Raw genomic sequence first — 13779 nt, 5'->3', positions numbered from 1 at the left:
GTCACAGCTAAATTGATGGGGATATGACTAGGAAATGTTTTTCATAACTATTCATCCAATTTTCAGGGCAAAATACACATTTTAATTGTATAGCTACCAATTTCTTTTCTAGGTAGACTTGTAAATAAACAAATTCTACTGTATATTTAAAAGAAAGTAGAATATCGAGAGCAGAGAGGAACAAACAAATAAACTCAAGAATAAAATACTTACTAGAGATGATACTCTTTAACTCCTTATTTGTATAAAACATAATTTTAAAAACATCTATTCTAATATTTGAAGGAATCAGTACTTTGGTAAGTGTCGTGAAGGTAAATAATTACATAGAATCATGTTATGTAAACCTGAAAATAAGCTTTGAAAGGATCAAACCAATCTCCTAGCAAAATCAATTCCCTGACAGAACAAAAGTCACAAATCTTTCAAAGAAGATAGCAAAATCTAAATTTTCATTATTGTAACTTTCATAATTTCCAGCATAAAACAAAAATTGCTAAATACACAAAGAAAGATGTAAATGAGGTACATAACCAGGAGGAGAAAAAAATCAATTAAAAACTTCCAGGAATCTCAGATATTTCGATGTTCAAATCATAAAGCATAAATTTTGGAATTAGCAGACATAACTTATGAATATGATAATGAATTAAAGAAAGAGATGATTATAGTGAGTGAATAGATGGAGAATCACTGCAGAGAAATGGGAAATATAAAAAGTAAAAAATTATAATTATAGAATTGAAAAGTACCAATCTGAACTAAATATCTCACTTGATAGGCTTAATATTGTTAGATACTGAAGAAGAAATGTTTAGCGTAATTGGAGATTAAGCATTAGAAATTCTTCTAATAGAACTGAAGAAAATAAAAGTCTAAAAATGTATAGATGAATACAGCCTCAGGTATGTCTGGGACAATACCAAGATGTCTATGTGATATTGAGCAGAAAATTATTTGAAGATAATAAAATTTGAGGGAAAATTATAACCCATAAATTCAAAAGGGTCAACAAATGACAAGAAGAATAAATATAAAGAAATCCATAATTCTATATATGATACTCAAATAGATGACAGTTAAAGATAATGATAAAATCTTAATGCACTCAGAGAAAAAAAAGGTAAATTATGGTTTAGTAACGTCCCGGTTATAGTTCTACCCTCAGCTTTGGGACTCTCTTTGTACTGCTCCTCAGAGAGGGTTATGTTTTGAAGCTCTTTTGGCTGTACTCCACTGTCATTATACTAGAGACTTGTTGATGAAGTGGTAGCATGTGGGGAATGAGAAGTATTTTATGATCCTCAGAGTAAATCTCAGTCTTTCACTGGGCCTCTGTCTCTGGAGACTAGCTTTCACAATTGTTTCTGTGTCTCTTGCGTGGGTATAGTTTTTTTTTTTTTTCCCCTTCTTCTCTGTATTCCCTGCTTTGGATACAGTGATCCCAATCGAGTTACTTGATGCCCTATCCTCTCTTGACTATAATTTTTTTCCCACTAAGTGAGATAGGAAAGGTAGAGAGGGATGGAGTGGGCTGAAATTCCTGACTCCTAGATGAGATAAGGTCTCAGTATTGTCCTCTGGCTAAGACTTTTCCCCAGGAGAGAAGTTTTTTTATGGAGAGGGTTCTGGGAGAGTTTCACAATGACTAATCTTCCTCTCCCTCTTCCAGGGCCAAAAGGGGATATTGCTTTGATTCTAACATTGAGAATCAATTGAGGTTTCTAGAAGAAAAGCCTATGTAGTGTACCGGACACCTTTGAATGAAACCAACAGACCTTGTCATGCTCACGATAATCTATATTTAGTCTTCAGCAACTCATCAAATTTAATAGTGAAGTAAGTGTTCTTACTGCCATAACTTCAAATGGCCTCTGCTCCAAGCAAATGGATATTGTGTTCTATAGCTCTCTGGATGTGCTTGTCTCTCTATACCTTAGGGTGATGATTTGCCCTGTAACCTCAGTTCTATGATGGCTTCAAGGAAAGCCATTGATTTTCAGTTTGTCTAGCTTTTACTGGTAAGAACAGGAGTGACAATTCTCAGCTCTTTTCATGTCAGAGCTGAACTAGAAGTAACCAAACAATTTTTTTACAAAAATCAATTAGTAATTAAATCAAGAAATAATAATATTTTCAACAAATGGTATCAGAACAATTAGACATGCATGTACAAAAAAAAAAAAAATGAACCTCAACCTAATTTCACACTTTCTAAATAATTTCACTGAAAATTTCACTCATAGATCTAAAAGCAAAATGTTAAATAACAATAATAATACTTTTAAAATAAAACATAGGATAACTCTTTATAACCTGAGGATAGTCAAACATTTCTTATGCATGAAACCAATATATATATAAATTGTACTTCACCAAAATTAAAAACTTCTGATTTGAGAAACACATTGCTAAAAAAAAAAAATAATAAAAGACTAGCTGCAGCCTAAGAGAAAATATTTGCCAATCACTTTTTCTAGAATATATCAAGAATTGTCAAAATTCAACAATTAGAAAACAGATAACACTTTTAAAAAAATACACAAGAAGCTTAAATAGATATTACCCCAAAGAGGATATGAGGTAAATAAGCACATGAAAATATTTTCAACATAATTAGCCATAGAAGAAATGTAAATTAAAGCCATGATGATATAGGAGCAGTCACCTAATAGAATGGCTAAAAAAAAAGAGGGAAAAGACAAATATCAAGTGCTATCAAGTTTGTGGAGGAGCTGGAACTTTTTTACATTGCTAATAAGAATGTGAAATTATATAAGCACTCTCGAAAACAGTTTGACAGTTCCTTGTAAAGTCAGATACACACTTCCTATATAGTCCAGAAATCCCACTCCTGGGTAACCAAAGAAAAATAAAAATGTACGTTCATTCAAAATCTGCACATGGATGAATATAGTAGCCATATGCATAATTGCCTAGAAGTGGAAATAACCCAAATGTTCTTCAGTGAGTGAATGGATGAACAAATTATAGTAAATCCATACAATGGAATACTACTTTGCAATAAAAAGGAACTAGCGTTGATTTATAAAACAATTTGGATGAATCTCAAAGACATCCAGTGAAAGAATCCCGTGTCCAAACGTTATATATTGTATTATTTCATTCATGTGATGTTTTTGAAAAGACAGTGTTGGTGTTGCAGAACAGGTCAGTGTCTGCCAGTGTTTATGGGTCAGGGTAGATTGTCACTATAAAGAGAGAGCACAGAGATTTTTGGAATGATGAGATTTTTTTGACATGACGATGGAAATTAGATGAATCTATACATGTGTCAACCCTTATAATATTGTATATTAAAAGAAAAAAGTGAACTTAACTTTATGACGACTTTTTAAAAAATAAAAATTTACAGGTAGGTTAAAAGTAAAAAAAGAAATGGCAAAAAGAACACAAAGGGCTATCCATAAAAAGGATGGAATTGATGTATTATTATAGGCAAGTGTAAATCAAGACTAAGAGTATTACAAGACATAAAGACAGACAGTGTTTAATCATAAAGGTGAGTATTCATCAATAAGGCACTATAATCCTAAAAGTGTTTTTATCTAATAATTGATTTTCAAAATTCATGGGACTAAAACAGAAACAAAGGCAGAAATAGAAAAAACAACAATTATCAGTGGAGATTTTAACATTCTTCTTTCAGTAACTGATATAATAAGAAGAAGCAATGGTATAGAATTTTGAACAAAGCTCTCTATCAACTTAATCTACTGGCGATTGAGAGAGCACAACAATAAACAAACATATAAAGTACATTATTTTTACGTTCCGGGTCCAAAAACCAAAATAGACAACTTGGCAATGTTATAAAGAAATAAAAAGAAATATAATGTGTAAAAATTGAATGAGAAGAAAGCATGCTGCCATTTATGTATAATATGCTATTTTTTCTAGCAAAACCAACTAAGGCATAGGCAAAATGTTATAATAAATATGAGAGTTTAACAATTATTTTTGAGGAGAGATCAGCTTTAAAAACCATATATATTTAACAACATATAATTTTAAATTATGATTTAAAACAGATTCTATTTTTAATAGAAATAAACGTTATAAAGTACTAGAAATTAGCTAAAAATATTAAATATCTCTACAGATAATTTTTATGTTAATTTAACAGACATAGAAATGATCCAAATTAATAAAATTGTTTTAATGTTCTCTTCTTATTCACAAATTCAATGCAATACAAACTAATATTTCAGTTGCATTTTTTTTTAGAAACTTGATAACCTACTCTAAAATTATATGGAAAATTAAATGTTCATAGATGGAAAATTCACTTTTGAAAAGTAAAAGCCAGACACACTACCAAGACGTGGTAATAAAATGTTAGATACATATAGGCTCTAAAATGTAAGTAGAACCATAAAAAAAAAACTAGACAGTGTACACACATCCATTTATATACAAAAATTTAATGCATATTTAGGAGGGCATCACAAAATAACGGACAAATTGCAGACATATTTTAGGTGGTTCTGATAAAATTGGCTCATTATATAAAGCAAATAAATAAAACTGAATCTCCATCTAATATCATACAGAAAGAATGATGGACTCCAAATAAATGAAAGATCAAAAGGTTAAATTAAAGTTATGAAGTAGAAGGTAATGGAGGAAGATAGCTGTGAAATAAGTTTGAGGAAAGACAAAAAAATTCCAAAAGCACAAAAATGTACTGTAAAATTTACGTGACTTTAAGTCAAATGAAAGATTTCTTTAGAACGGACACCATAGACTAAGGTAACAGATCAATTGGGAGGAGATATTTGCAATCATTGGCAAGATTTAGATTAAAATATCTGAGAAACATCTGCGAATCCATGTGAAAAATGCAGAATCTCCAATAGAAAACTGAAGAGTAACAACAATCAATTTACAGGAGAGAAAAATCAGCAAAAAATTCTCCAATATATGGGTAAGTGTTCAAACTGTTTAGTAATGAGGAAAGTAGAAATTAAAAAATACCAAAATACTATTTAAGCCTCTATATTAGATTAAACAAAATAGAAAGCTTAAAATTGCCTGAAAGATAAGGAAATAAAGAAATATGATCACTTATTGCACAGCTGCAGGACAAGTTCAGCCATAGTGGAGAGCTATCCAGATTCACTAACTCTGAAAACACGTGAGCCTGTAAATGGATACGAGCACAGGTTTATAGGGAGAAGAAATGTGAAATAACTGGATATGTGGAAACTGTGCCTCAGTAAGATCACACAAGGGAAAAAGGATAACACAATGGAGATCACGGAATATCCTGAGCTACCTTTACACTTCCAGATGACTTTAATTTTCCTGAGGCATGTGAGAATTCAATAATAGTCATTCTGGAAACAAGGTCTGTAATTTCCCCCTTCTCTTGATTGTCAGATAGTTTGCCCATACTAAATTGATTTGCTCTGTTTAGTCTTCTTACAGATTTCTCCAGTGAACTACATATTTGATTATCTTCTCAGGCATCTCATTTGACTGGGCATCATGGGACAGTCTTTCAAGACTGTATTCTCCAAAGGAGAAACACGAGTATTTTCTGCATACAAACTCTGAGGAGTTTACCATGTTAACACAGCTATTCTGGAGGGACGTTGTTACTGTTTTGTGCTTAGTCCTGGCACAATCATTTTTTCCCTTCAATCTTGTCTCCTAAGGGACCCATCAGCCTTCAAACCAGAGGGAACCCCTAAGCATTGCAATAGCCCTTTACAAAGCAACCATAGCTACCAACTTAACCACAGAGTCCTCACTGCTCCAGCGGCAATCACTATTATATTGTGTAACTATTCCTACGTATGCATATTGGCCTATATGCTGCAGTGGAAAAGCATCATTTGAGGATTTGAAGAGAATAATAGCTATTTTTTATTACCATCTACTATATATTATGATTTGTTAGATAGAATTCAAGGTAAAGCAGGTGAAAGAATTCAAGGTAAAGCAGGTGAAAGTAAAATGAGAAAGGAAGATTTGTAAACATAGTGATGTTATAGATGTATAAGAGACATTATGATGGGTTTTTGGGTAACTTGATTCAGTAGCAGAGAAGAGGAAACAAATAAAATCCTAAACATGTATATATGTGTGTATATATATATATATATATTTTTTTTCTGGTCAGTATCTTACTGTTTATGGAAGAACACCTTGGAAATTTCCGCTACAGGGCACTTTCTGGTTATGTAACTCATAACCAGAAACACTTTTGAAAGAACACATTCTAAGAAGACAGTTGAAATAAATGAAGGGTAGAAAATAACTATGAAAATACTGACCATCTCTGGTGGGTCAGAAGCCTTGGTAGCAAGATAAAAATCTGTGAAATCCTTAAGAGATTGTAGAGGATGTAGAGAAACATCTGATCTTTCCTTAGAATCTACTGAGAATTTATTGAGATTAGGTACCTTCATTTGAGTGTTCACAGTCCGATGAAGGAAACTGACATGAGAAGAGTTCTAACAGAAATAGAAACTGAATGGCTGCTTGATTGAATGATGTATTAGACATAAACAGATAGAGAAAGCAAGGATAATTCTGAGATTTCCTAATTTCATGGCTAGGTGACTGTTGTTGCCAGCCAACAAGATACAATCACATGGAAGAGAATGAGAAAACTTACTGAATTTAGTTTGGAGTATCTTTACGTGCTATTATTATAATACCTTAATATAAAATACACAATGCGTTCAAGAAAGACTGTGTAGAAAATGCCATGGTATTTCATTAGAGTCCTCTACTCTGAAGTGGCAGATTCCAGACAAGGGGCAATGCTGACTCACTCAGAACCAATCAAAATATCAAAGCCCAAAGGTGTCAGAAGGAACAAAGTACTTATATGTTTCAGAAACAGATGGAATGATAGAGCCAACAGAAAATTGGAGAGCTCTGGGCAGGTATTCCAACTGCTCTGGCAGACTATCTGCTGAAGATAATATAAAGAATGACCTCATCAAAACAAATGGATTTGTCCAAATTTCTTTCAAAATAAAAGCCTGGGAGAAGACAAAGAAGACTTTTTGGGTGTGAGGGGTGACTGTACAAGCAGACCATTTCCTCCCCTTGAATGTGCCACATTCTAGGGCTCTGACAGGAAGCCTCCCTCTTTTAAGGGGAAATCACTTTACTTCTCTTCCCTTGGTATTGATTAGACATGTTATCATCCTATACATAAATTTATTGAAAACTATAAGATGATTTTTAAATATTTGCCTATATTTACCAAGAGCAATTATGCTTGTTTGTAATCATAAGTAATGTGTCCAGCTAAAATATATATCTGTATTTCTAGGTGGGTGAGCCTCTTGTATGTTTGATTCTCCCAAAAGCAGACATAAGAATGGAACTCGGGAAACCAAGTTTCCAAGTGGAAAATGATCATCTGAGTAATTGCAAAGAGGAAAACTTTCACAAATACTTAAAAATCTTTCATACTTTGAGTGTTCAATATTTGAGATTATGTCTAAAGTTCTTATCTCTCTGAGGTTATAGGCTTCATTCGTTATGTAGTGATTTCCACAATTCAGTTTCTGTATTGTGGTTAAAGTTTAAATTCTAAATTTGTCTGAAATATTTTATGACTGATTTGATATTTTTGAATTCCTTCCAAGGAAACACCTCAGACACTTAATCACAATAGCCCAGAGTAGCATATGTTTAATAGTAGATTGTAGATACCATACCAGACAGTTTTTTCCCCACACAGATATTATTTACACATCCACACAAGGAATCATTGCCATTAGGAATATTTATCAACATATCTTGAGCTTTCACATCCGTGCCGTTCAGGACAAGGAATTGAGATGCAGAAGTAATTATAAATTAAAAAGAATGTTAAGAAGAGTGGAGTGCATATTTCAGAATTATGGTACTAGGTAGAAACTGGATGCTAGGAAGAAGGATAGAGGTCAGTTATCAAAACTAAAGGATGTGCTCAGAACAAGAGTCATAAGAAACTCCTCTTGGTGTTAAGACCAAAAGGGCTGAATTGTACTTGCTTTGGTCTTCACCATCATTAGGCAGGATGGACGCCAGAACCAGAGGTGGGTCTGTCTGCAGCAGAGAGTCATGGCTTTACAGAAAATAGACTGGGATTATTAGCAACAAATGTGCTTATTTGCCACAACTTTAAATCATTCAACAGCATGAAAATATAAAATCTGCCATTTTTTTTTCTGTTTATGTTGTATTATACTGTCTATCTTCAGATCTTCTTAAGGAGTTAATCTAAAATAGGAACAAATTTGCTTTTGATTGACGACAATACATTTATTGTTTTAAAGTTTTATAAGCTTTGTTCTTATGTTTTAGAGTTAGGAGATCTTATTCTGAATTCCTGATTATTTTGGTATGCTCTCTATGGATAAGAGTATTGTTAAAATGATAGCATTTGAAATACTTGTAAATTATTATGCATGTGTTCATGCATGTTTATCCTTACTTGATCCCAATTTCCTTGAAAAGACACTTTGACTTTTTTCTAAAATTATTTATAGCACAAAATTCACCATTGGCTTTGACACAATGATGAATTTATTATATTACTAACTGATCCTCCACTAAGAAATAAATATTACAGAGTAGAAATGAACAAAATTCTAAAACTCAGAAAAAATACCTGAAATAAATGAACCCAATCTTTTTATTTGCAGGTGAAGATGCTGGGACTAAGACTGTTGAAGTGGCTTACCTGATGATTGACAGTGGTTTAGGAGGAGTCAGTCCTTCAAGTCGGCTATTATATGGTGTGTCTGAATTCCCCACATGCAGGGCCATAGAAGAATCACTCTGTCATCCCGCTTTCTGCCCATAGGGGATTTGACTGACTGCTTTGTATCTGAGCATTCAATTTACTGAGTTTTAACATGGCAGACAATGCTACACATCACTACATCTCATCTCTCTTCCTCGTTGGTATTCCTGGTTTGCAAAATTTTCACTGCTGGATCAGCATCCCTGTCTGCTTCCTGTTTGCCTTGACCCTGCTGGGAAACAGTGTAATCATCATTACCATCAGGTTAGAGCCAAGTCTCCACCAGCCTATGTATTTCTTCCTTTGCATGCTGGCAATGAATGACATGGCTCTTGCCTCTTCCACAGCCCCCAAGATGCTTGGCATCTTCTGGTTGGATGCTCACAGGTTTGACTTTAATATCTGCCTAGCACAAATGTACTTTATCCACACATTTTGCATAATTGAGTCAGCCCTCCTAGTTGCCATGGCCTTTGACCGCTATGTAGCTATTTGCATCCCATTGCGTTATACCACCATCCTGACAACACCAATGGTCATTAAAATGGGTCTAGCTGGTGTGACTCGAGCTGTTCTTATGGTTTTGCCCTGTCCTCTTCTCATTAAGAGGCTACCATATTACACCAACTATGTCATCAATCATGCCTATTGTGAGCACATGGCTGTGGTGAAGTTAGCCAGTGCCAACACTCTGATTAGCAGAGCATATGGAATCTCTGTGGCCCTCTCAGTGATGGTATTGGACCTAGGGCTCATAGGCACATCCTATATCAAAATCCTCCAGGCAGTCTTCCGGCTCTCTTCCCAGAATGCCCGCTCTAAAGCTCTGGGCACCTGTGCTGCCCACATCTGCACTATACTTGTCTCCTACACACCTGCACTGTTTAGCTTCCTAACTCACCGCATTGGCAAGAAGGTACCTCCAAGTGTCCATATAATTTTTGCAACTTTGTACCTCCTGGTGCCTCCCACAGTCAATCCCCTGGTGTATGGTGTCAAGACCAAGCAGATTCATGACCGACTGGTTGGTCTGTTTTTCCCAAATAAAAAAATTTCTGAAAATTAAAATATTTAAATACAAACCCATGTTGGTAGAATCTGTTTTATGAAGTCATGGTAATTAACAATAGGTGCAAAATTGTCCCCCACATACATACTATTTCTCAATTCACCTATGCCTTTCAGCAGGGAAACTTGTTGCTGTGCATTTATTTTTTTTCTCTATCTATTTCCAATTTTTTATATTTTCTCTTTCTTTCTTTTAGAAATAAAAGAATGCCTCTTCATGGGAAGCTTTCAGTATTGTTGGCAATAATTGTTATTTATTACTGAAATTATTTCATATTCTATATTTATCAATAGTATTTCGTAGTATCTACAAATGTGACATGACTAAGCTAATTATTGAAACAATTGAAAACTTCTCAATACTTTGGGTGAGGCAATTTACAAAAACAGGGTTTTTTTTTTCATTTTGAATTGTTATATGATCTGTTTAAGAATTCTGGAGTAAAACAATCATTATTTTCAAGTTTCTTTTTACTTGTTATGAGTGATAATAATAGTTTAACATTCAAATAATGATCACTATTTATCTGTTTACTAAGGGTCTTACATGCATTTATTCCTTTAGTCCACAGAACTATACTGTGAGATAGGTGTTATTATTATTCTCATTTTATCAGTTAGGGAACCGAGACACAGAGAGGTTATGTAAGTTGTACAACGTAACTCACTCAGGAAGTGGCAGTGTAGAATTTGAATCCAGGGACTCTTGCTTTAGAACACATGCTCTTTGCCATGCTATATTGTCCATTGTCCACCAAGACAGAATTCTTACACTTATTATTCACTTTAAGAATGTGGAAACATTTCTCTAAATGTTTTATGGTTTATTCTTTTACATCTGCTCTTCTTTTAGATATTGTGGTAGATTTTTTGAGTCTCTCTCAAGCCCCCCTCCCTCCAACCCCCCTCCAACCCCTTATAAAGTTTATTAAATATTTTGGCAAACCTCCAAGCAAAAGTTGCTTCTATTTTACTAGAGAAATGTCCAATAAATGCAGCCCAGTAAGATTATGACTATGATTTCCAGACTTGAGTGAAACTTGAACGGTCTGAAAATCCTACCTATCCACATGCAGTTCCCTTTTTTTTTACCTTCAGAGAATATCATTTTTGGTAACTTTCATTAAGTGCTGCAATTAAAAACAATTTACTTTTTAATCAAGAATATGAATTGCATTATGCATGGAGCACAGAGGAAACTACTTTGGACATATCTATAAATGCTCTGTGCCAAGCATCCTTTTACTTTTTGATCATTTCATGGGATGAGGGTTCATTGAGTTGGAAATTGGTGACTTTGACCAAGGTTGGTAAATATTTTTCAAATATTTAATGGACATCTGTGTGTTTTCAAATGAATTAGCTCCTCAAAACTTTGGCTTTTTATGTATTTCTGGTATAGCTATACTCTTGTTTGTTAATGACCATATGTGTATCTTACTAACTTTTGTATATCTTATATTGAAAACAGTTGTGTTTCCTCACAATAATGTAATTCTTCCACTTATTCAATGAGTATATCTTGAGTGACTTTATCAGATATTTTAGAGCTAGACTTCTGGGGAGAGAAAAGTCAGGTTCAAATACTGCTTTCATCACTAATAGCTGAGTGAATTTTATTTTTAACTTTGTAAATTTTGCATTGCGTCTTTGATTAAATGTAGAAACTAGTTTTTATACTTTATAGTGTGAGAGTAAGATTAAATGAGATAACAAATGAAACACAATTATCACAATAGTCTACAAAATCTTCCATACATACTATTGTCAGTGCCATGATAGGCATTTGGAATATGATGATCAATTAGCAACGATATGTTTCTAAATGCCTAAATAGAGATCCCAACTGAATATATCTACCAGAAGATCCTATTTCTTTATTCAACAGGTCCCAATGTAGACATTTCACACTTATTCACCCACCCACACCATCCTACAAAATTTCTTATCTCAGGGAATAATAAACCAATCACCAAAATCATTGAAAGAGAATCAGTTAATGCCATAGAGTATTTATTAAATGTCAAATATACACCAAAAATATATGAAAAAGTGGTAAAAAAATGAATTAAGTAAAAAAAAAATTCCAGCATCTAGCCCAGATAATGTGGAAAAAGATAAACTCAATGTAATAGAGTTCAAAAATTGTGTAGATGATTATAGAACACCAAAAATAACACTGTGTTCATGAAAAATTTCTGATTAAGGCATATTGGAGGAAATACCAAGAAAAGACTGAGTTGAATCTTGAAGAGCGATGATAATATTGCCAGGTTACAGGGCAAGGGTTTCCAAGTAGGGGGAACATTACAGTGGAAGTGAGTAGACGTAGTAAGAAAAGTGAAAATACATCCAGAAGATAGTGATGTCATAAAAAACAAAGGATAATAAAGCTTCAAGGAAAAACATAATTAGAAAAGTAGGAGGAACACCCAATAAAGAAAGATCTGGTTTGTGGCACCATGAAGGTCATTGGTCACCTTGGGAAATAAAGGACAGTGCAATGGGAATGTTGGAAGGCCTATACAATCTTATACACAATGAAGGACCTTGGCTCCAAGTGATAAATCTAGTCCAAAACCTGAACTTGTGTAATTAAATGGTTAGCCTCATTTTGCACTTATAGAGCTAACACTACTTTTGGTCAACTCCACAGAATATGAATATGTCAGGCCCATGGGACAACCTACAGCACACAGACTAAATTCAGCTTACTGCCTTTTCCTATAAATAAAGATTTATTGGAGAACCACCATGTCCATTAATTATCCATGTATTGTCTGTGGAAGCTTTTACCCTATGGCGTCAAAGCTGAATGAATAGAACAAAGTTCACATGGTCAAAAAAGCATAAAACATTTACTTTCGTTCTCTTTACATAAATGTTGGCTGATCTATAATTTAGACCAACAATTCACTACATTATAATGTCTTAGTCATTACATTCTTATACAGTTGTCTTTATTGACCTGCCTTTAAGTTTTAAACCTTCTATCAAAATTTTCTATAAGAACCATGTTATAAAAGCCACAAAAACATTTAAAGTTAAACTCTTGGTAAGGTATAGGTCTACTTGATCATTCAGTGTTTTCTAGACCTGCACATTCATGTGTGAAATTTATTTATTTTTGTGTGGGGAAGATTAGCCCTGAGCTAACATCCAATGCCAATCCTCCTCTTTTTGCTGAGGAAAACCGGTCCTGGGCTAACATCCATGCCCATCTTCCTCTACTTTATATGGGACGCCACCACAGCATGGCCTGACAAGTGGTGCATCGGTGGACACCTGGGATTTAAACCTGCGAACTCCGGGCCACCGAAGTGGAGCACGTGAACTTAACTGCTGTGCCATCGGGGCAGCCCCATGTGTGAAATTTGTTTTATAGTTTAGTTGCAAGAACACACAAAAAATTTCAATGACCAAAATGGGCATATTTAATATAGGAACAAAGTGTCTCCTTTGAGGGATTAATAGTTTTTCCCTTTAATGGATAGCAAATGACTATTTGCTTTAAAATTCATTATACTTAGATATCAGATCTTAGCCCCAACAAAGTAAATATGTAAACAACTAATAGGGATATATTTATTTATTTCATCTATTGTCCACAGAAATTTTATAATTATGGTTCAAATATATCTATATCTATTTATCTAAATCTATCTATCATATCTATATCTATAGACATAAATATATGTAGTAAGCTATCTAGGTATTTAGCAGGAAAATTGGGATTAAAATACATACAATAATTTTGGTTTCAGTTCTGTCATCTAAAAAGTTTGGAAGTCATCACTTCCATCCTTACAGCAAGGAAAACTGAAAAAACTAAAAAATCAACGACTTTTCTTTGATTCTTCAGAGAAATGAGGTTGCAGGGCTACTACCCCCAAATTTTGAGAGTCAGGCGAACACAGAGAATCATAGCCCCT

General features: G+C 33.8%; 1 protein-coding gene across 1 annotated transcript; it reads left to right on the top strand.

Moving 5' to 3' along the window:
• Positions 1 to 8891: 8891 nt before the first annotated feature.
• On the top strand, positions 8892 to 9845 carry LOC131408024 (olfactory receptor 52P1-like). The gene has a single exon (XM_058544595.1). It carries the CDS (start codon positions 8892 to 8894, stop codon positions 9843 to 9845), a length of 954 nt encoding a protein of 317 aa, XP_058400578.1.
• The last annotated feature ends 3934 nt before the right edge of the window (positions 9846 to 13779 follow it).

This window comes from Diceros bicornis, chromosome 7 (assembly GCF_020826845.1).
Source record: "Diceros bicornis minor isolate mBicDic1 chromosome 7, mDicBic1.mat.cur, whole genome shotgun sequence".
NCBI classification, from domain to species: domain Eukaryota; kingdom Metazoa; phylum Chordata; class Mammalia; order Perissodactyla; family Rhinocerotidae; genus Diceros; species Diceros bicornis.
Note: the sequence above shows the minus strand (reverse complement) of the source record. Positions and strands in the feature narration are given on the sequence as shown.